Source organism: Martes martes, assembly GCF_963455335.1.
Source record: "Martes martes genome assembly, chromosome: 15".
Classification (NCBI taxonomy): Eukaryota; Metazoa; Chordata; class Mammalia; order Carnivora; family Mustelidae; genus Martes; species Martes martes.
The window spans coordinates 35685972-35710199 of record NC_137903.1 but is presented as its reverse complement, the minus strand read 5'-3'; the positions used below and the strand labels follow the sequence as shown (position 1 = coordinate 35710199).

At 35.3% G+C, this 24228-nt stretch overlaps 1 protein-coding gene across 3 annotated transcripts in view; it reads right to left on the bottom strand.

The window, feature by feature from the left end:
* SYT14 (synaptotagmin 14) overlaps positions 1–24228 on the bottom strand; it is a gene marked incomplete at both ends in the record, with an annotated part of 177892 nt that overhangs the window by 109538 nt on the left and 44126 nt on the right. For 2 of the 3 annotated variants that reach the window (XM_080823991.1, XM_080823990.1), the window contains 2 exons: positions 7603–7818; positions 14890–15054. In XM_080823991.1, the coding sequence (XP_080680117.1) occupies positions 7603–7818; positions 14890–15001 (328 nt within the window). Of the gene's footprint in view, positions 1–7602; positions 7819–11600; positions 12538–14889; positions 15055–24228 lie in introns of those variants that run through there. The other variant, XM_080823989.1, reaches the window with a different exon arrangement.

Genomic DNA, 24228 nt, shown 5'->3' with positions numbered 1-24228 from the left:
GAAACAGACTAAATATCAGTAACTAAAAATTGCTGAATAAGTATGGTACACCCATGTAATGATATATTGTATAATTTGTGTATGTGATGTTGTGAAGTATATACGTTGGCAAGAAAATATATTTTTGAGTGGAACAAAAGCAGATTATAACCCATTTTAATTTTAAAAATATGTATGCAAATAAAAATGTCCATAAAAGGATACCAAAAAATAGAAGCAATGGTATTCTCATGATGGAAATATGAGTAGTTATTCTTTTTTGTCATGTGTAATTTCTTATTTTTCTATAATGAACATGCATTACTTACACTTTAAAAACAGCAATATAGAATTTGTTTAGGTATAAAAGTTATATAAAAAGGCAGATCTTCTCACAGGACATCATCCAAGGTATTTCAGGAGAGAAGTTCAGTGTGTTAGCTCTGAGACTTGAATCCCGGCTCTCTTGCATACTTGCTATATAACCCCAGACAAGTTACTTACCCTTACTGTGCTTCAGTGTCCTCTAAGGAAAATAGGGACACCAACAAAACCTGTGTCTTAGGGTAATTGTGAAGGTTAAAAGACTTAATTTATAAAAAGTGCTTAAAATAGTGCTTAGTCTATAATCATTCATTATATTACAGCTGATGTTATTTATGGACCTGTAATAACCTGTTACCAGTGTACTCAAAATACAGATTTTCAAACTTCAAAAACACTTTAATCTATCATCTTGAAAAAGCTATTCATTATAAAATTTTTTAAAAGATAAAAAAGGTTGTAAATACTTTTTATCTGGATGGCTGATGCTTAATTAAATTTATACTCAAAGAAGAATTTCCTAAGTAACCAGTGACCAAATTCCCTTACTGTGTTCTTCCCTTAACCACTAAAACAAGGCACAATGAGTAAAAGATAGTGTAAACTGTAAAAGGCAAAGGACTTCATAACTATCTAGACCTTAAATAACTACCTTACTAATTCTCAAAATCCATTTAAACTATCTTAGTTTTAGTTGACAGCATTACTGAAAACCTCAAAGACTTAAATATAACCAAATTTTCGAAGAAAATATTTATCTTTATCAAACAAAAGGAAAAAGATACACCAAGGCACCAAAATACCTCTCAGCTTCAGTAGGTAATTTTTGACTCATTCATCAGAGATTTTAATGTAATTTATTTTCTCACAGGCAGGAAGACTCAAAATGAGAGCCCCACATTGAGATTGCTTATGGGAGGGATTTTTCAGAGTTCTAAAATTAAAATAGAACCTCAATTTCATTTCACCAAAAGCTGTTAATTAAGTTGTTACTCACCTCTTTGAAACAGCTCAGTAATTATTTAACATGAATGAAGCAGGAATATCTACATACCATGATATGTAACTCCTATCCCTGTATTTTTAATTCAACTGTCAGCTTCAATCCCCGTTGCCAGATAAAAGTTTGCATCCATTCAGGCCTCTTCTCCTTTTGTTTCTCAAAACTCAAACTGTGACTCACATTTGTCACCTATTTCATCCATCTCCCTACCCACCTCCCTTCTGGTAATCAACAGTTTTGTTTTTTATATTTATGAATCTGTTTCTCTTTTTTTGTTGTTGTTGGTTTTCTCTTTGTCTGAATAATCCTTTTTAAATTTTTATTTATTTATTTACTTATTTATTTATTTTTTATTTATTTATTTTATTTGTTAGAGAGCGAGTGAGCACAGGCAGACAGAGTGGTAGGCAGAGGCAGAGGGAGAAGCAGGCTCCCTGCGGAGCAAGGAGCCCGATGTGGGACTCGATCCCAGGACGCTGGGATCATGACCTGAGCTGAAGGCAGCTGCTTAACCAACTGAGCCACCCAGGCGTCCCTGAATAATCCTTTTTTAAAAGCACTGACCTGAACTCTGGTTACAAACACTTACAGCTTCAGTTCTGCCATTAATGAATTTTATGATCTTAGTAAAATCACATGTCTCTGGGTTTCAGTTTTATAATCAATCAAAGATATCTTTAAAGACTACCATTTAATTTCTATCATTCTAGCTACCTACTACCAGACAAAAAAAGGGAATGTGAACAATCAATATAGATTCACCACAGAAAACACAGAAATTCTACCATTTTAAGATTAGAAATGTATAAACACAGGCGCTCAGGGCCCTGTGTATGGTTGTGCAGTTTGTGCATTGCAAAAAGTTACCTGGGGGTTTGCCAAATCTTACAATTGGAGGAAGGGATACCTTTTCTTCTTATATAGGTGCTATCTGCCCGTGACACAGTGTCTGCTCAAAGTGACAGTGACACCTTTTTCTAACTTGTACACACAGCAGGCTGGACCTTTACCTGAACTGCACAAAGACATCTCATCTTATAGGTTACAGGGAGCCTGCAGAAGTAGCACTATACAAGAATTCTACACTACCGTAAGCGACTGATCTCATCACATAGAAAGACCTCCAAAACACAAAGATGCAGAAGTCTTTAATATTAATTTCTCTTCAAACTGGCCCTGTATAAAGCTACACACACACACACACACTCTCTCTCTCTCTCTCTCTCTCCAGAAGAAAAAACGTACATAAACAAAAATCTGAAATCAAAGAAAAAGTTTACCAAGAATCTGAACAAACAATGTAATATATATGACCTTCACTGCTCTAAGACACTAAACATTTCTGTGACAAAGGCATCTGGAAATGCAGACAGAATTTTTTTTGTACTTGCCTTCTTCACAAAGAAATTGTGAAAATTCACAGAATAATCTTTATAAAGCAGTTAAAATGCACCTAAAGTATACATAATTTGTTAAGTATTAAATTATTTTAAAAGTAACATTTAAATAAAATGTACAGGTCAATATGTTTTAATGCTCCTAATTTTAGTATAACATCAAAATTAACAGCATGAAGCTTGTGAAGCAGCCATAAGAAAGAGAATGACAGGTGTGTGTATATGTCTGGGCCACATACCCCGAAGAAATAAGTGGGGCTGGAAATTATTTTAAATAGCATTTTCAGTTAACTCACCCTAAAATAACAACATATGGTTCTAGTTCTATAGCTATGCCACAATATGTAAATATAGCTTGGTAATCTCTGTGGTGAACTAAGAATGAAAAGCCATAAATAACAGACATTCTAATAATTTTACACTAAATTTGTTCTTTACTTATAAAATCATCTTTAATAGGCTTCTCCTATCTAACATAGAAATGCATGAATGGAATTTCAGAGGTTCTAGTTATCAACTCTTGAACAAGATAGCCACAGCCTTCTACTTAACTCTGAAAACTTCTAAAAATAAAATAGGATTATCAGAAAATGCCTTTAATTTTAAGAACAACACAGCAAAGATAAAATTAAAACTGTGAACAAAGGAAATTGGATATATTATTTAATGTTTATTTTTCCTGGAAAAATTTCTTACAGATATCATTCCCTTCTGTAATTCAAAAAAATGGAAGATTAATATGGCCACCTAGAGGAGAAAACATGATAACAAATATGTCATCAGATTTCTTACTTTTTCTAGAGTATCTGTATTTCAGCTTTATATAGATCAACTGTTCTAAAGGACTCAACTGAAGAGGTTAATCATGTATGAAAGAGACCTCGTTTGGATACTAGAGTAGCAGGGATGACCTAACAGAAGCTAAAACCACATTCATTTTGCAGTGGACCTGACAACTAGAGTTTTTAAAACTTACCATGTGACCTTAGGTTAAAAATTACCTACTTGATCTAAAATCTCTTCTCACTTGTGTAAAATGGGGATAATCTTATCTACCACAATGATTTGCAGTAAAGATTAAATAGTATGGTGTGTACAGAAACTAATAGGTACGCAATAGAAGCTCAATATGGTAGTTCTTACTACCCTGTCAGAAGGTTCTATATTGTTCTCTCCTAGGCCTATCCAGGCCCTCCCTGACCCTCTCTAATTTTACAGATATTTCCAGCACTGGGTGTTCCAAAGCTTCTCTACTAGAATTATCCAGTGTTGAGAAATGAACTAATGGTTCCTTATACCAGCACTAATGAGGTAACAGTATGTCATGTAAAAAATGGACATTTAAGAGTATTTTTCCCTCTACCTTGTAGTTCCCTTTATAGTTACCTCAACCTACACCTCAGTTAACTCTGATCCTTATAAACTTGCAGAATATGCACAATTAAAGGTCAGAGCAGTTAAGAGAAACATAACCTACTATATCTATCCCTTTACATGTATCTCAAGAAAGTGAACCAAATTCTACCAAGAGATGCTTCTTGGTAGAAGGACCTAAGTCCTTCTAAGAGGACCTAAGTCCTCTTAGGCAACCAGCCAGGAAGTGAGCAGTATTTCTGCTGAGTTAGCTATACAGAGGAACGACCACCAAATCCCTTCCGTTCCCAAACAGATGCGAGGAGGGTTACCATTGCTGGGCTGGAAGGAGAAGGTGACCACTATGATGAGAATCTCATATGTACTTCTGCATCTTTGTGAAGGGCATGTTAAGAATTTACTATCACTCGAAATTACTTTTACCTAAGACCGTGAACTCTGAATCAGTCTCCCTCTCCAATCAAATTCTCCTTTCTTCCCCATTTCACTGAATCTATTTTGAGATCAAAGCAGCTTTGACTTTTCAATAAGCAATAACATATGATACAAAACTATTCTCCTATTCTACTGTTTTCTTACATTATCACTTGGTCATCTCTCCATCCTAAAGCTCAATGACAGCATTTTAACAATAAGGATATCCATCTCCATCCGGATGTTCCAGACATTTCTGATTCAGCATGATGGAGACTGAATTACCTCCTCCCACACAAACTTACTTCCCTAATACTCTGAACTAATTAAAAATCCTGATTCTTTACTCACTGCACACATTCAATCATTCAAGATATATTGAGACCATCCTAAAATCTATGAAATCTGTGTCTCCAAACTCACTTCCAATGAAGATCTCATCATTGTTTATCTAACTGGTCCTTTCTACCTCTAGTATCTCAATTCATTTTCTGTTACAATAGTTAAATAATCTTTCTTAAATACATTTCTAAAAGTGCCATATCGTCCAGTTTAAAAATATTTTTTTTTAAGATTTTATTTATTTATTTGGTGCAGAGAGAGAGAGAGAGAGACAGACAGACAGACAGACAGAGATCACAAGTAGTCAGAGAGACAGGGGGAAGCAGGCTCCCCGCCGAGCGGAGAGCCAGATGTGGGGCTCGATCCCAGGTCCCCGAGATCATGACCTGAGCCGAAGGCAGAGGCTTATCCACTGAGCCACTCAGGCGCCCCCAGTTTAAAAATCTTACAGGACTCTGTATTTCCTATAAGACAATAAACTCCTGAACATGGTATTCAAACCCATCACCTACCTATTCTCCAAACACAGATCCTAAGCTAAAGACACTAAAATACACTCTCGTTTGCTTTCATGCAACCACTATTCCATGGCTGTTGAAACAGTTCTTACTCAAGTCCAGTTCACCTACTCTGTGAAGACTACATTAGACCTCCCTGTATCCCCACCTCCCAAACAACAGAGTCACCTCCTTCTCTGAATGTCTACAGCACTTTGTTCATGAAACTAATAGACCTCTTACCATATTGTATCACACATATTGTCTATGGTCTTCCTCCTCTAGTCTGTGGATTCTTTGAAACAAGCTTGTTTTATCCATCTTTACATCCACAGTATCTAGTATGGCACAGGAAAGCTTTCGACAAATGTTTATGAAATAAATCTAATTTCAGAATGCCTAAAGTCAATCTAGCCTGGGTGCTTTATCAATTAATAGAGAGTAGAAATGGTAGGAAAGTAGAGATGGGTCCCAAACATATAGGTAAAATGAAAAGAGAAGGTGACTCCAGGACATCGGCCCCAGTTCCAGAGCTTAGAGCAAGAACAAAAAAACTAGTGAGGTCATGCTTCTCTCCTCACTGCTCTTCTCCCAGACTACAGAGCCGTGCTAGAGTAACAGAACCATGGGGAAGCAATCAAGACAGCACAGAAGTGTAGGGAGGGAGGGGGGAAGAAGCAGTGAGGAGGAAAAAATAAAAACCCTAAACTGAAGCTGCAAAAAGGAAAGTGTCCAGGGTCACAGATGACAAGTGCAGGCCTTGTTCACGGCCGCTCACGCTCATCACCACCACTGTATTCACCACCCTCAGCCACGATGACCATTTACTGGTCACTTGCCCACAGGGGCCAGAAAGTTGCTAAAAACTACCACGTATACCATGTAATGTTCATGACAACCCTATCAGGAAGGTATGATCCACATTTTAGAGACAATGAAACAAATGGGAAAACCATTAACTACCCTGCTTGAAGCTTGTAGCTAATACGTTAAGTCAGTATGTTAAGTCCCAGAGCCAGAATGTAAACAAGGATCAGGTTCAAAACCCATTCTCTTGCAGCTCTACTATTAACATGCCGGGTGGAAGGGGTGGTCATGGGCTGGAGACTGGCTTTACTGCTTCGCATCACTAGGTTATCTTTGTAAACACGTGTTTTATTTTCTCTAGTATTAGAAAGGTATTTTTGAGTGTAGAGTCTAACATTTTTTATTTCTTCCCTACCATCTCATAATAAGTTTCCTATATAGTAATTACTCAGTATTTGATTAATTTCTTATTATAAATTGTGTACTAGTAGAAATAAAAAGGAGGTACATACATTAGTCATTAGCTAGCCTTAAGCCAAATTAAAAAAACAAAAAGATGACTTAGCTCCTTTGACAACTCTATGAGCTGGGGTAAGACTTTAAGTAATCAATAGTTATAAGATCCTTAAACACAAACCACGGCTATAAAATGAAGGACAGTTTGTGTTCGATGTAATAAAAAACTGCTGTCTAAGATATATTGCTCCCTTCTTCATACCTGACTATAAAGATAATAATTACTAGGAGTACTCATACATTCTATCAAGCATGTGAGCAACCTACCTAAAACATGGAAATAAATATGCCTTAATTAATAGCAATTAATTTCCCTTATAGAAAGATGTAAAGACATGTTAGACTGGATACATATCTTGTATACAGGCTGAGTTTTAAGTCAATGTCAGTGCATGAAGCAAAGATCAATTAGAGACAAAGTTATCCTTAAAAATTCCTAGAGTCACCCTTAAAGCAAAGTGTAATACAGTATGAGCTCTCAATCCATCCTGGACACTTTCTTCCTCCACAGAACAGATCACCATTTCTCCTGCTGTGCGCCACATGAAGTATCTGGCTTCTGTTTAGGGGCCACACTGAATGAAAAAGCATACACTGACACACCAGAGTCAAGTTGAACACTATAAGAGACCTAGACTCAGCCAGTTCCTACGCTAGGTGTTTGGAGACTGATTCCATGTGAGAGAACATCAGACTCCCATCTTCTACCTCACTCTTACATTGTATAAAGAGAAACAGAATTATTATGGTATGTAAATTTTTTGGTGTTTTACTTTTAGGGGTTTGGGGTTTTGGCTTCAGTCCAAAGATCTGAATTTTGCTAAATTATATTCATAGAAATGTTTATCTCTTGTTTATCACACAGCCACAGATGGCCAGAATTTGGGGTACAAATAATCTAATACTATAGTGTGCGATCTAAAAAAATAAAATAAGTAATCTGTGTTACCTTCGTCTATTGATGCTTCACTACTGTAGCCGTCATATTCTGCAGACAGAGGACTGTACTTTTGTCTTGTTTCCCAAGCATAGTTCTTTTGTCTCGAATCTGCCAATGGTAGTCTGGAATTGTGTGTTCTGGACAAGGCCTCGTGATATTTACCCAGTGCCTCATCTTCACTCTCAGAGGACGAACCGTGATCATCTTTGTCCATGTAGGAATTATCTATTTGGAATGACAGGAGAACAAATCAAAATTTTAATACAATAAAGTATGACAAATTTGATACACACACACACATACACACACACAGAGATGTATGTCACATATATCCATATACACATGAATATACATATACATACCCAATGCGAATTTTCAACTTTAAGTAAACATAATTTTTTCATTTAAGAAGCCCAAAAGCTTTAGATTTTCATATTTTTAATAGAAAAAGATCAATTTATATATTCTAATTATAAAAAAATGTTCATCACAGGGATTTTCCAACCAAGTTACAGATAAAGGAGGTAACAGAACTTGTTATCTCGCACAATTATTTTTAAAGGATCAGTAGCACACAAAGAGACTTAGAAGTATCGCCAGTACATATGGACCTGATTCAAACTAGAATGTGACTAGAGACATTTTAGTTATCATCTGGGTCCAAATTTTCAAAAATGATAATGCTTAGTTCTAGGAGAACAGAGAAATGGGCAGACATATACCACTGGTAGAACTATCACTGGTACACTTCTTCTAGAGAGCAATCTGGCAATACACATCAAACTTTAAGTCTGCACAGTCTGTGATTCATTTCTAGGAATTTACCAATTCCTTCCAAGAATTCGGCCTAAGAAAATAATTAAAAACAGGTGAGCAAAGATATGTATTTCAGACAATTCACTGCACTGTGCTAGATAGCAGAAAACAAAAATAAAATATAATCTAAACGTCCATCGCTGGGCCTCAGTTAAGAACGTTGTGATGTATCCAGGCAACGACAGAGTATGCAGTCACTACAAATGAGGAGGTGAACTCACAGATGCTACAACATTACGTTACGGGAAAAGAGAAGGTTATGAGACGGAAGACATACTATGTTCTCATTTAAACACACACATACACCCCTACACACAATATACACACACACACTTGTGGTGGATGCTCGTAGGCACATACAAAAATATGGGGAAGGATACACACTTATTTTCTGTGAAAAGGAGAATTACTAAGAAAATTTTACATAAGTATAACTAAATTTCAAATAAATTTTCAGGACATATAAAACTTGTATTATTCTTAAAATAATAGTTAACTAGTATAATAGTAACTAGTTGTTACCATTTTTTTAAAGTAAAAATTTTGAAACTGCACTATGTTGAAGTTCATTTAGCCTAATATGAGCCTTCTCAGAATCATAAAACAACTCTGGAAAGATAAAGAGACCACAGCAGGTAGAATTTACTGGTTCTGTTGAGATATTTTTTTCTTTATAAACATTTGAAATCATCTGCAAGAAAGGAATCAAGGTCTGAAATTCAGGTGGGGGGACGCAGACTAAGTAATTTAAAAATATGGGAGAGAAATGGTATGTTTAGAGTCAGAATGAAGGGAACTTGGACATCACTAGCGTAGGTCTTCCTTTTTAATTCAGTAAGAAAAAGCCATGAGGAGGTAAAACTACGACTAGTGTCCTCTTTTGCACAACCCAGTATGTAGCCACCAGCCACACGCAGCTATCTGATTTAAAACAAAATAATTTAAAACCCAGTTTCCCCAGTGCTGCTGGCTCCATTTCAAGTGCTTAGTATGTGCGTGTGGCTAGTGGTTACCATAGGGAATACCCGGAACTTTCCCATCATGGCAGAGAGTGCCGTTAGTTGGCGCTGGGGTGACGGCAGATCTGGACTAGAACCTGGGCCCTCTGACCCCCCGGTGAGAGCTTAGCACTTCGTGGGCTACCACGGTGGTGCTCTCTCAGGCAGCAGGAGAGCTCTGAGGGGGCTCACTAGAAATTCTGCCATCACACTTCACCTATTACAAAATATTACCTAGGGCAGTCCTGCATTCAGAAATGTGAAAGGGAACTCTTCCCTTCTCTTTCTATACCCTGTAGACTCTGCGAACGAACCTAGAACATGGGTACTAGTAATACCTATATTACTACTTATTAGTATTACAGCTCAGCTCTATGAAGAAGTAATCCACAGGTCAAATGATTTTCAAATGATTTCTAGAACATAATATGTTTACATTTAGTCTGGACTATAATCTATAATGCCTGAGATACTTGGGTTTTCTAGGGACGAGCATGCTTCTGAATGAAAACAAAATTAACTGTATACTGTTATGTATGTAGCACTTATGACTACTATCTACACTGTTATTTTCTGAATAACGTATATATTCCACTTTGTTTTATTTTTGCTACTTCAATTAATAAGGCTAACTAAACTAAACCAAGGCCACCCAAAACTACTGAACTTGATAACTGAAAAGACTCCAAAAGGGACATATTTCCAAAAACTGGATTTCCTTTTTAATTAGGCTATCCGTCCTGGATCAGCCTCTATGATATCATCTAAAAATCATTCATATAATTGATAAACAGCAGATCCTGATTATATATGAATTCACGCAACAGAACTCAAAGTCTTCCTCATTTCTACTGTCATTCAGATTTTTGTTATTTTTATGAGAATCTAAATGTATAGAAAAATGTCATATACACATATTTTTAAATAAAAGCCAGTGTACTTTTGGCCTTGTGATCAGATCAGCAACAAACGGAAATGACTAAAGGATTTCCAGAACTAATCACCAGCAGTAAAAGCCATTCTGAAGCCAAACCAACTAACTGTCAGCTCACTGTTTTGAAAATTGTCACAAATCCTGCCGTTAAAAACTGTAAATGATTAGTTGGAATCTTAATTCTACATAAAGAACTCATGAAAAACAATAGATTGTTCACGTACACTCACTGTAGATACAGAACTGATGTAAAATTCTTAATATGTGGCTAAATGAATAGACACCTATCCTGAAGCATGCTATTCAAGAAAATAAACTCAAAGGGCACCTGGGTGGCTCAGTCCGTTGAGCGTCTGTCTGACTTGTGATTTCCGTTCAGATCATGGTCTGAGTCAGGGGATGGAGCCCCTCATTGGGCTCTGAGATCAGCACGGAGTCTGCTTGTCCCTCTCCCTCTGCTCCTCCCCCTGCTCATGCTCTCTCTCTCTCTCTCTCTCAAGTGAATAAATAAAATATTTAAAAATAAATGGGGAACCTGGGTGGCTCAGTGAGTTAAAGCCTCTGCTTTCGGCTCATGTCATGATCCCACGGTCCTGGGATCGAGTCCCACATCAGGCTCTCTGCTCAGCAGGGAGCCTGCTTCCTCCTCTCTCTCTCGGCCTGTCTCTCTGCCTACTTGTGATCTCTGTCAAATAAATAAATAAAATCTTTAAAATAAATAAAAGAAAATCTTTAAAAAAAAGAATCTTAAAAAAAAATAAATGAATAAAATAAAATAAAATTCTATTGCTCTAAAGGAAAAATAAAAAAACACTTGATACAGATTCTTGTTGGGATAGATTCCAAGGGCAACACAGTATAAAGGCTCAGGGGTTAGTCACAAAAATAGAAAATTTAAAAATTCAACTACAGCACACTAAACACACTCCAACTAGAGAATGTGCACTACTTAAAACTATGGGGTTTCTGGTTGTTGAATAAACAATCATTAAGAAAAATTAGGGCCACTGAAAAATTGGCCAAATAATGCAGGGACCAGGGCCAATACTTAACTTAGCAGTGTACAAAGAACATGACTGTTTTCAAAATGATGGTCAGAAAAAAAATAAATGATCTTAAAAGTGTCTCCTGGTAAAAGGATTCAAGAAAATCTTAAATTAGATAGACTTGTATAGGAAAGTTCGGAAATTTGGATGTTTTCTTAATTTAAAAAATCAAGAGAAAAGTTTATCACTCAAACCCACACTAGGAGACCTCACCTTTTCCTGGTATTATCTTAGAATACTTTTCATCTTTACTCTTTGCTGTTCCTTTGTGGGCAGAAATGGCTTCATTTTTCTTTGTTTTTATGTCTCCTTTCATTTTGTAGCACATTGCTGGACTTTCCTGTTCTTTGGTTTTTCGGTGTAACTTCTCTTTAGAATCAGCTGATGGTGCTGGATGTGTGCCTTCTTTCATAACGGGTTTCTGTATCCTATGTCCGTTGCTTGCCAAAATATCTTTTGGAGAACACTCCTTTCCTGACCACTCACTCCCTTTAGATCCTTTACTTTTAATATGTTTTTCAGCTTTCTTTAAATGATCTTCTTTCATTTCTTGATATCTTACCTCTTTTAAGTCATTCTTACCCTTATTGGGCATTCCTAATCCAATTTTTTTACATCTGTCAGTATGTTCAAGTTCTTGACAAGCAGATCCAGCCCTTGCATTCTGCTTGATAACTGATATCCCACCATCACTCAGGGGACCTTTCAACAAAGAATCACTACCAGCACTATTGCTTTCTTGATATTTTGATAGAGTCTGTTGCCTGTCATTAATATGTTCGAATCCTCTTTCTTCATTCATTCTGTGATCTTGCTTTTGTGAAACTGAAGTATTGCAGCAACTGATTTGATTCGCTCTGTGCTCTAAACTGGACTGTGTTTTCTGACAGTTAGTGTCTTTGGGGACTTCTGGTGACCTGGTACTTGCTTGTTGAGGGGTCTCTGCTACTTCTGCTGCTGCTGCTGCAGAGCTTTCTTCTTCTGGGCGAAAGCCATTGATCATACTTGTTACCTGTTCGGCAACCGAGTCAGTTAAAGCGTAGCTGACTTCCCCAACAGCAGTGGTTAAATCTTCTACAGCATTACTGATTGTGTCCACCAGAGAAGACACTGAAGGCAGATTCTGCTGGAAAGTTTTGAAAAATGCCATTTTCTAATTTCTTATTCCTAACAGATGCAATAATGGAATTTTCTCTTCTCAAAATATCAACCGCTTAGGAATTTGAATTTAAAATGTACTTAAATGTTGTTACTCATGAGCTTGATATTATTATTTTGCATTGTGGTTTTTAATCTTTCTGTAAATGCATTATGCATTGAAAGAAATATGTCGAGGCAAAAACTCTTCAAAAAAAAAAAATCAAACCACTTGGCTTACATGTAATGACATTTTTTCCCTCTCCATAGCTATCATACCAGCCGCAAAACAATATTTTCCCCTCAAATACTATTGGTTTTTTATTCTATACCTGCAAGAAGAAGTATAAAAAGGATTTTTATTATGGACTTTTGGTTTATTTATTAATAGTCTATGTAGGGGAACTACCCTATATTATTAACAAACTACCAATATCATTTCAAATTAAGACAACTATTAAAGGGAAAATGAGCAATCTGTGCAGAGGTCAGGATAGAAAAAAGAGCAGGGGGTCAACACCTGCCGAGTGGCTACCGGGTGCAAGGCATTGTGATTTACAAGTGGTATCATACCTGTTCTCACAGTAACTCTAGGAGGTAAATATTATTCTTCTTATTTCATAAGTGGAAAAAAAAAGGCTCAGAAAAAGTACGAAGGTTCCCAAAACCTTTCCAAAGGATCTTCAAGGTCAAAACTATTTTTATAGTAACAGTGAGGGGATGTTTAACTTTTTTACTTTCATTTGCTCATAAATGAACACTGGAGTTTTCCAGAGGCTACATGGCAGATCGAATGCAGGAGCAGACATGAAAATAACAGCTGGTTCTTCTTTGTCAGTCATTAAAGGGATTTGCAGAAAATACAAAACAATGGCACTCTTCTCACCATTTTTGGTGGGGGGAGAGGGAGTAAAAAATATATAGTTTTTTAAGTTAAAAATGTTACTTATTTTTAACATGTATGTAATAGGCTTATTGGGGTTTTTGTGGATTTTTTTGTTCCGAGTTCCTATTTACATTCTAGTTAGTTAACATATAGGGTACTACTGGTTTCAGGAGTCGAATTTTAGTGATCCATCACTTACATGTAACACCCAGTGCTCATCACAACAAGTTATTGGTTTTTTTTAAAGACCAATAAATTGTTAAGAATTTTTTAAAACGTTCTCAGTTTTAACTTCTAATATGGTACTTTAACAATAGATATAACTCACATAAACAAAGGTTCTTTGGAGTCTTCAATAATTTTTAAGAGTGTAAAGGGGTTATTAGACCAGAGAAAAACCAGAAAAGCTGAACAAGGGGATTCCTGGAGGCTGCCCAAAGAGATACCTGTAACCAGTTCAACTCTACACAAGTGATCAAGAAGCAAGAGTAAAGTATGAGAAATGTTAAACTTCAAACAAAATCACAAAGTACTACTCTTTCCTGATGCAGAAGTTACAGATGTAATTCAATAACCCATAGATATTTATAAATGATAATGTTATCACTTTTTAAGTTACCAGAAATAAGAGAAAAACATCTCTTCAACATAAACAAGAAGAGCAAGGTTTTTCTGCTAATGCTCTGAAATACTGTTCTATGTTAACACCTTGCCTTTATCATTCTCAGCTTGCTTCTGCTATCATTTATAGATATATAATATACAACATATTTATATAATTTATATAATTATATTTATATAAATTATATAAGCCAATCTTTGGGAAGAGCTAATAAAGAACCTTTATCATAATATTAAAAAATTAACTCCACGGAATAATTTTCATGGAAGAAAGAACAAGATTACAGCCCTTGTGTCTTCTAGTCTCTTGCAGTTTTAAGTGACAAAAAGTGATATAATGCCTATGGTACCAAGAGAGGGAAAGGAACACTAATTTTTACAACCAGACTTTATCTATATACTTTCTCCACTTTCTCCAAACAATAAAATTACCCATCAGTTGAGAATTCAATAGGAGGTAAAGAAAAAGGGTGAATACTTTTCAAAGCCTTCTATGGGAATATGGGGAAAAAGTTCTGCAGAGAGTTACTTGGACAGTAAGATTTAAGCTGTATAGAGCTTCTTAAAGCGTATCTACTCATATTACAGGCTCAAAAGCATACCTTATGTATGAAAAATAAAAATGTGGTTTTCTGATAGCATGCAAGTCATCTTTATGTCATATATTAGCAATTCACAAATAACAGAAAGATAATTGAACATAATTTACTCAATAGATTTTTTTTTTTTACTCTCACAGAAAAGTGGCTCGAATGTTACTTTACAGTATGTCAAAACCAACCTTACAATATATGTTTAAAAAAATAACGAATGGTATAGATAAAAAGAACAAACAAGAAAAGCAGTGATGATACTTACAAATTTTATCTTGTGAGTTCTTCCTTGTACTGTATCCTGAACCAAGATCTGGAAACCCGCCAACATTTTCAAAACAGAACTTCTTATTAATATAGAGAAAAAGGAGCAGCATCAAGATAATAAACACCCCAACAGCTGACAAAAATCCAACTGCCTCTGGAGATACTAGAGAAAAAAAAGTCACAGCTGTAAGCATTTATTCTTCTTTAAGCTACAGATAAGAAGAAGGAAACCCCCACACATATGTTAGATTACTGCCTCAGTTGAATTATACTTTTTAATTGTCATAGTTCACATAGGTTTGTAAGAAAAACAAACGGCACAGTTTAATGAGCTGTTCAATTCACTCAACAGTACTTACTCAAACCTAAAATTTTCTGTATAATTTCTGTTGGAGCAATCTTATAATACAGGAGTTTATAAAATAGACAGTTACAAACCTAGCCCACTTAAGAGTATTAAAAAATTCTAGTACAAGAATTAGAAAAAATTATTTCCCACACACAGGTATCTTACTTAACCAAATTTTAAGAACATATATTATTATTCTTATCTCTAAAAGCTTCAATGGCCCATTTTATTTAATAAACTCTGGACTTCTTAACTTGGCATCCAAAGCTCCAGCCTCTCTTCCCAGTATTATACTCTAATCAAATGGTTCCACTCACTGCCTCCGAATCAGCTATATGCATTACCATACACCTTGTCTTTGTTGTTTATTTTCTTCCCCTCACCTGGAATGACTGAGTCTGCTCTCTACCGTATCCCACTCATTCATTCAATCAACAAATATTTTGGACCAGCAGCCACACACCAGGCATTATCACATACACGGGCCCTGCCTTCGATGAACAGGCTGGTGAAGAGCTAGAACGCAGTGTGGTACAGGCTGTGAGTAGGGAAGAACAGGGACTACGAGCCACAGAAACCCTTAAGCCAGTGTTGAAGGATCCAGTAGGCTTTTCTGAAAAATTATGGCCTCCATGATTATAATCTAAGAATTACCAAGAATTAACACTATCCCAGGCAGAAGGAATGGAAAATGCAAAAAGGTCTAAAGACAGGAAATCACTGTATATTCCAGAAACTCAACAGAACTTTGTTACGATAAACCCAGATTTTCAAGAGAATCTGATCTCAAGAGGCTCTGATCTCAAGAGAATACATGAAATCATACATGGAGACTTTGCAAAGTGAGAACAACAACAAAAAAATCTACAACTTCTCCAATTCTCAGCAATCTGTCTTTCAACGTTTGCTTTGTCACTATATCAGTCATTTGGAGTTAAACAGGAACTAAATTTTTTATGCCTAATGCCTTATATTTAATACTCAGGTATTAGGTGAGAATGAATCCTAAGCCTCAAATATCCTCTACAACCTACAATCTACTCTTTGTTCTCCCACTGCTCAAGTAGCAGCTAAAATATCATCTCCTCCAAGATTCTTCCTTGAACAGAAGAGCCACAGCAATTAGCATCTACAAATCATTTGTTTAAAATGAACTCACCAACCAGCCCAATGATAACTGTTTTTATCTACTCGCTTTTCATTATTTGTGAAAGTCAGCCACCCCAGGTGTAGACCTTCTAGGACATTATATAGTCTATTCAAGGCTGGATCAACAGTGTTGTGGTACAGGACAGAGCAGAGTGACATTGTAAAGGGAAAAGGGGAGAGACTGAATGGTAGAAATCCAGTCTAAATACCAGGTTGATGAACAGATCACGCTACTAGAAACAAGATGTTATGCCCAGACTTTACCCCCGTCTCATTTTTCAGGCTGGAGAACAGTCAGGAAAGAGAACAGTATTTTAACTTAAAAATCCAAGCTATATTACCAAAAACAGTGCTATGGATCAAGCCTGAAGGATGAAGCAAAAATGAAAACAGAAGAATTATCTTCAGCAATTCTCATAGCTAGAAAAGTCAGAAGCAGGACAGGACCTGGTATAAAAAGGCAAAATGCTCAATCAACTTATATTCAATGTTACACTGTAAACGCATAGTATAGGAGCTCGCCCTTTTAGCCCTCGTCCAAAATACACTTGAAAATCTGATGCATTTAAGTGAACACACAGAGATAGATAATATGTAACCTGAAAATCTTCCATCTCTTAGAAAACTAAATGAGAGAAAACATAGCTCACCTCACTTAAGAAAGCTAACTATTGCTAATAAAAATAGCAATAAATACATATACCATATATTACATACCAGTGACTGTTTTAAGTAGTTTTTATATATTAACTTCTTAAATATTCACAGTTAAACTATTATCCTCATTATAAATTGTGATATGGGGATATTAAGTTATGTGCCCAGCTTATAAGTGGAAGAGTCAGGATTCAAAACCGTGTCTGGCTACGGGGTCTGTGCTTTTAACCACTGCTCCTATGGCTTCTCCTGTCTTCCTTCTCTCCTCTTCTTGCCTCTTCCTATCTCATGTCTCGGGCCTTATTTCTGTCTTTCTCTTTTCATCTCCCTCCTTCCCATTTGAAAATTTAACTGGGGGTGTGGTGGGGAGTCAACTATAAACAAGGATAATACAGTAAGTGCTATGATAGAGGCAGGAATAGAAAGTATTACTGGAACACAAAGAAACACTACCTGACAAAGTTCCAAATGCTACAGAAAGGAGGTAACACTTGAGTAGGGCATGAAAGATTAGTAAGACTCTATCAAGCAGTGAAGGGACAGATGAAAGAGACGGTAAAAGACACAAAAGCGGTGCGCATGGCATTCTATAAGCGCTAATGGGTCATGGTCATGTCTGTCTTATTAGCCTCCACGTTCTCAAAGTACCTAGCACAATGCCGCATAGTTGACGTTATATAAATATCTGTAAGTGAATAAACAAATAAATGTGTGTTCGGGAAGATCTGGAATATACCAGAGGACCTGAGGCTAGAGATAAAAGCAAGATCCAAAATGTCAAAGAAACCTGAATACCGTCCTAAAGATTTTGTGTTTGCAGTGCTATACTGCTTAAAACATTTAGGAAACTGGAATATAGTAGGGAGTGATTGGTGGCAATGCAGGAGTTTTTTGGTTTTTGTTTTGTTTTGTTTTGTTTTAAAATTTAAATCCAACTAATTAACTTATAATGTATTATGCGTTTCAGAGGTAGAGTTCAGTGATTCTTCAGCTGTATATAATACCCAGTGCTCACTGTATCACCCAGTTATCCCATCCCTTCATCCCTCATCCTTCCAGGAACCCTCAGTTTGTTTCTTGATTCAGAGTAGGGGGAGTTCTGGGGCACCTGGGTGGCTCAGTGGGTTAAAGCCTCTGCTTTCAGCTCAGGTCATGATTTCAGGGTCCTGGGATGGAGCTCCACATCGGGCTCTCTGCTCAGCAGGGAGCCTGCTTCCTCCCTCTCCTTCTGTCCCTCCCCACTGTTCATGCTCTCTCTTGCTTGCTCTCTCTCTCTCAAATAAAAATCTTTAAAAAAAGAAGTTATGCCTAAAATCTTATTTATATTATGAACCTGCTTATAAAGCCAGTCTGCACAGGTATTCCTAGGATTATGATTAAATTCTCTGTACATAAACCTACTCTTCCCCCAAAATCTAGATTAGCCACTGCAAGCAAGTAAATGCTAGTGCAAACTGCATATTACCTTTTAAGGAGGAGCTTCAAAATCTATTTAACAGCAAACAGATAATTAGTATAGGTTAATATCATACATTTGAAGAATTTAATTTGCTGAACCAAATTTGAGTTAACAATAACTCAGAATACACTAATGCATTATTTTCCCATAATCCAAATTTGTAAAATTCACATGTGATAAACAATAAAACCAAGACCAAATAATAACAATATTAGCAACTTGAAATATTTAAGAGTGCTTATTATTTGCTAAGGGCTTTTTAAAAAACATTTAAATTCCAGTTAGTTAACATACACTGTAATGTTAGTTTTAGGTGTACAATACAGTGATTCAACATCTCCATACAACACCCAGTGCTCATCACAGCAAATGTTCTCCCTAAAGTCCATCACGGATTTCACCTACTCCCTACCCACCTCCCTGGTAAGCATCAGCCTGTTCTCCATAGTTAAGAGTCTGTTTCTTGGTTTCACCTCTCTCTCTCATTCTCTTTTTTCTCTTTGCTTGTTTTAAGCATTACACTTGGGAGTTACAAGCATTATCCAGCTGATTCTTCACTATAACCCAATTTTACAGATAATGGGAATTGAAGCTCAGAAAGAGTTGCAGAATTTTCAAGACTTTAATATTATTATTTAGTGATAGAGTCTTGATTTGAAGGTAGGCACAATGACTCTTGAGCCAAAATGTCAAACACTAATCCCTATTGCTTCCTATTTGCCAGGCATTGCTGTAATCTCTCTTATTTTAAAACTTAATGGTCAAAACAACTTTATAATAGGTAAGTACTACACATCATCTTAATCGTTAGTAAACTGAGGCCCAGAGACTAATTAACTTGTCTAAGGTCACAAATATAGGAAACGGTAGAACCTGGATTTGAACCCAGATATTCTGACTCCAGAGCCCGTGTTCTTATGCATCAAGCAATACTGCTTCCTTGTATGCCAACCTGCAATATAAAATAAAAGGGAAAGCTACATGGTCAAGGTTATAGAGCTCACTATATACATTAAGAGAAAACATTGTATGATTTGGATTTTATATATGTTAAAGAATAGCAACTCATCCAAGCTTTCTCAAAGTAAATACATAAATTACAAAAGTGAAATAATTTTTATTCAAGATACTTTCCTAAATATGCTAAAATTATAGAAGTATGCTTAGAAACCAAAATGAATGGTACATCCTTATATGCCATGTTTGAAAAGTTAAAAACTAAACGTATCCCATAGAATAAGGTTGATATTCATTAGTAATGCTCATTAAAAATATACACTGTCTGTATGTAGTCCTATAAGGTCTCTGTGAGCTAGATGACCCCCTATATGAAGTATGTAAAGATTATACTGCAAAGTAAAAAGGCATACTGTCTCACCAGGAAATACAAAAAGTTTAGCTTGTTCAAGATTAATGATTACTTACTTATGTTACGTATAGTTAACTGGCTTTATAGTTATCTTTACTATACATTTAGGAATGAACATATATATACTTACAAAAGATGAAAAAACCAATTTTTGTCAAAATTCAAGTTTCAAGTAATACAATTCATTTTAATTTCTACAGATAAATTGTTCATAGGAAGAAAATGATGAAACAATATTCTTAAAAAATAAAAGCAGGAGCAAATCCATTTTGACTCTGAATGTATTACAGAATTCACTTAAATTCTACTTTCCATTTTGTCACAAAGAAAACATTTTCTATGTAAGTTTTATGAGAAAAATACTAGGATATAAATAAACATAAATACAAGGGGAGATATTTATTTATTGAGCTTTTCTATTTTCAATATTAAGTTATTTGTGCTCTTCTCTAAAGTTTTATATCAAAACAAATTAATTACAAATGTTAGATTTATATCTGTAAATTAAATTTTACAAACTATTCTTTTAATTATATTGTAAATACAAAATTAAATTAAAAAGAGCCCATGCTTCTTATAATTCTTTAAAAAAGAAAAATAAAAGAGAACAACTTACAATTTGTATTATAAGGTCTGTATTGCTGATCTGTCTTACTTGGTATGAAACACTAGTCCCCTAACTACATGTCATGGAGACTTTAATAATTCATTTAATAGTTGTAATTCTATCTCTTGAACAAAACATGAACTATACAAGAAATCGACTTTCATTTTAAAAGAAATACTTGCTTACTATTTAATAAGTACTGAATATTTTTTCTGATACTCTAATCAGAATTTTCACAATTTGTGTTGATCTGGTTTGGACATTAAATAGAGAATTTATCAGTATTTCTAAGAAACAATGTAGGAAAATAAAAGATTAATTTGATATGCTTAAATCTCTTTGTATAATAGCTCAGTTGCTTCCACAAGTAAAACCTTCCCTGAAATTTTTATATTATGCTATAAATAACACAAAACTGGAAAGATGACATATATAAATCAAGAAAGGAATATAATAATATATAACTATTAACTTTAGATTTCATTTAAAAAAATCAGTAAGAAAAAAAACAAAAGCATTCACTCCTAAGTGACATAATTCACTGCTGAGTAACTTCAAGGGACAGCAACAGAGGAAGGCACAGATGGCAGTGATGTGGGACAGTGCCCAAAATCTTACAAACAAAACTGCCCTCTGGGAGAAAGTCACCTGACAGCGTTGATAAAACAGATGACATCCAACTTGTTTCAAATGTCAAACCACCAATAGATTGAAACAGTGTTTCCTATAAGTACCATGTAATAAATTGAAATTTCATTCAAATATAACAACAGTGAAAAATCCTAAATCGTCTTTAAGAAAACTGGGGGAAAAAATCCCAAACGTTTATTAAGTATGGAAACCAAATGCATAATATATTTAAACCATATGCCTCATACTTGGACTTGATAATAATATACTTAACATGCACTTAACAAACTTATATTTAAACCAAATACTTAAAGAAAAACTCTGTCAAACATTCTCTGGAAGTTATTTTTCTTCAAGTATGCTCTTGATTGAGGCTTCAAATTACAATTCCAATGAAGTTTAGTTTAAAACAAACTGATTTTCCTGGCAAACCTGCATAGAGCAAAACAGAGTCATTCTTTTGAACAACAAATTAGGGTTAACTGCCTCAAAATTTCCATTCAATGTGTATGAATTCCTCCAGAATTATCTGAGTGATAAATGGTACAGGTAAATAGAAGGTCACTTCTTTCTGTCCTAAACTTTGCCAATGATTCTTCACTCTTCCTTTTCAGTAAGATCTTCATTGCTGAGCTACTATAAATAAGATTTTTGAAAAGTCAACACCAACTGCAGAAGAATCTTCTACGTAAAGCCAATTTATGATGTCAAACAAGTTTCAGAGATGCTTACCTCAGGCTTTAATGCTAAGCCATCAAATTCTGATAAATGCAAATTCGTTTCTTTCTAATCTCTTAGAGAGACATCATTTTCCTCCTATATTCTAATGTTTTGTCAATAGTTTTCCCTTTTAAGAATTGTTTTTGTTCTTATGTATTTTTTTCAAACTTTATTGATGTATAATGATGGAAAATTATATATGTGTAATGTATATCTTGATGATCTGATATATATGTGGATTGTAAAATAATTACAATCAAGGTAATTAATACATCCATCATCTCACATAGTTATCTTTTTTCCTTTTTGTTGTAAGATGCTTAAGACCTATTTTCTTAGCAATGTCAAGATCCCTTGTACAATTAATTTTAGTCACATTGTTGTACATTAGATCTCCAGAACTGATTAATCTTGTACAACTGAAACTTTATACCAACATCTTCCCATCTCCTCCTACCCCCCAGCCCCTGACAACCGCCATTCCATTCTCTGCTTCTATAAGTTTGACTGTTTTAGATTCACATATAGGTGACATCATACAGTATTTGTCTTTCTGTTTGACTTGTTTCACTTAGCATAATGTCCTTCAGGTTTATCCATATTTGTCACAAATAGCAGGATTTTTTTCTTTATTAAGATTGAGTAATATTCCATTGTATATCTACACCACATTTCCTCTATCAGTTCATCTGCTGATAGATGGTTAGGCTGTTTCTACACCTTGGCTATTATGAATAAGGCTGACATGAACATGGAAGTGCTGATGTCTTTTAGAGATCCTGGGCATGTTTCCTTTGGATCTACAACCAGAATTGGGCTTGCTGGATCAAAGGTGGTTTTGGTTTTCATTTTGTAAAGAAAATTCACATGTTTTTCCATAATGTCTGTACCAATTTACATTCCCACTATCAGTGTACAAGTGTGTGTATATTTATGATTATTTCTTTCTGTTGAACAGGCTCTTTTGTCATTATATAATGAAATTTGTGTTGAGAGGCAGTTTTAGAGTCTATTTTGTCTGATGTAAGTATAGTCATTCCTGCTTTTTTTCGCTTACCACTTGCATGAAACACATTTTTCCATCTTTTTACTTTCTGTGTGCGTTTAAATCTAAAGTGAATCGCTTGTCAATAGCACATTGCTAAATCTTGCCTTTTTATTCACTCAGCCACTCTATGTCTTCTGATTGGTGAGTTTAATCCATTTACCTTAAAAGTAATTATTGACAAGTGAAGATTTACTATGGAAATTTTGTTATTATTTTTTATTACACAGATATTTTGTCCCTATCTTCCATTCTTACTGGCTTCCTTTGCTCTCTGATCATTTTTGTAGTAATTTGCTTTAATTTTTTTTCTTTTTTTTTCTTTGTTTTTTTTTGCGTATCTATTACAGGTTTTATCTTTGTGGTTAGCTTGAAGTTAAAATATCATGTAGTAGAATCTCTATTTTAAGTTAACAATTTAACTTCAATTAAAATTAAAATTCAATTAAAACTCTACACTTTTACTTCCATTTGTGTTCTTAAAGTCAGAGTTTGCTATTTATATGGTGTATGCATTAATAAAATTTTCATCTATGCTTTCATATATTTTTATGTTGATACTTTAGTGAATTCTTGTTTCAATTCGAAGGACTCCCTAAAGTATTTCTTATATAGTAGATCTTGTGATGACAAACTCTCTTGGTTTGTACATGCAAGAAAAACGTTACCTTGTCTTTAGTTTTAAAGAATAACTTTTTCAGGTATTGTATTCTTTGTTGGCAGTTTTTTTCTTTAAGCTCTTTGAATATATCATCTCACTTTCTCCTGGCCTGCAAAGTTTCCGCTGAGAAATCTAATGATCATCCTTATGGTGGGGGGAGAGAGTGCTCATCTATCTGACAAGTTGCTTTTCTCCTCCTGAATGCGAAATGTTCTTTGTCCTTGACTTTTGACACTTTGATTATAATGTGTCTCTGTAGTCTTCTTTGGGTTGATCCTGTTTGGGAACATTTGAGCTTAATGAATCTGGATGTCCATTTCCCTACTCAGATGTAAACATTTTTAGTCATTATTTCTTTAAATAAGCTTTCTGTACCACCTCCACCTGCCACCCTTCTCCATATGGAACACCCATAATGAATATTCTGTTTCCCTTGATGGTGTCTCATAAATCCTATAGACTTTCTTCATCATTATTCACCCTTTTTTCCCTTCTCCCTGGATAATTTCATATATTGCTGTCCTTATCCCCAGTGGGGAAGGCTGCAGTCAAGGGTATCTCTTGGCCCTGGGACACACATGACTTCAGCAGTGGGACTGGTGTCCAGGACATGGGTGTGCCTAGCACATGCATGGCAATGCCAATGCTTAGAGTGCAGTGCAGGTTCAGGCAGATTAGCTGCAGCGCCAGT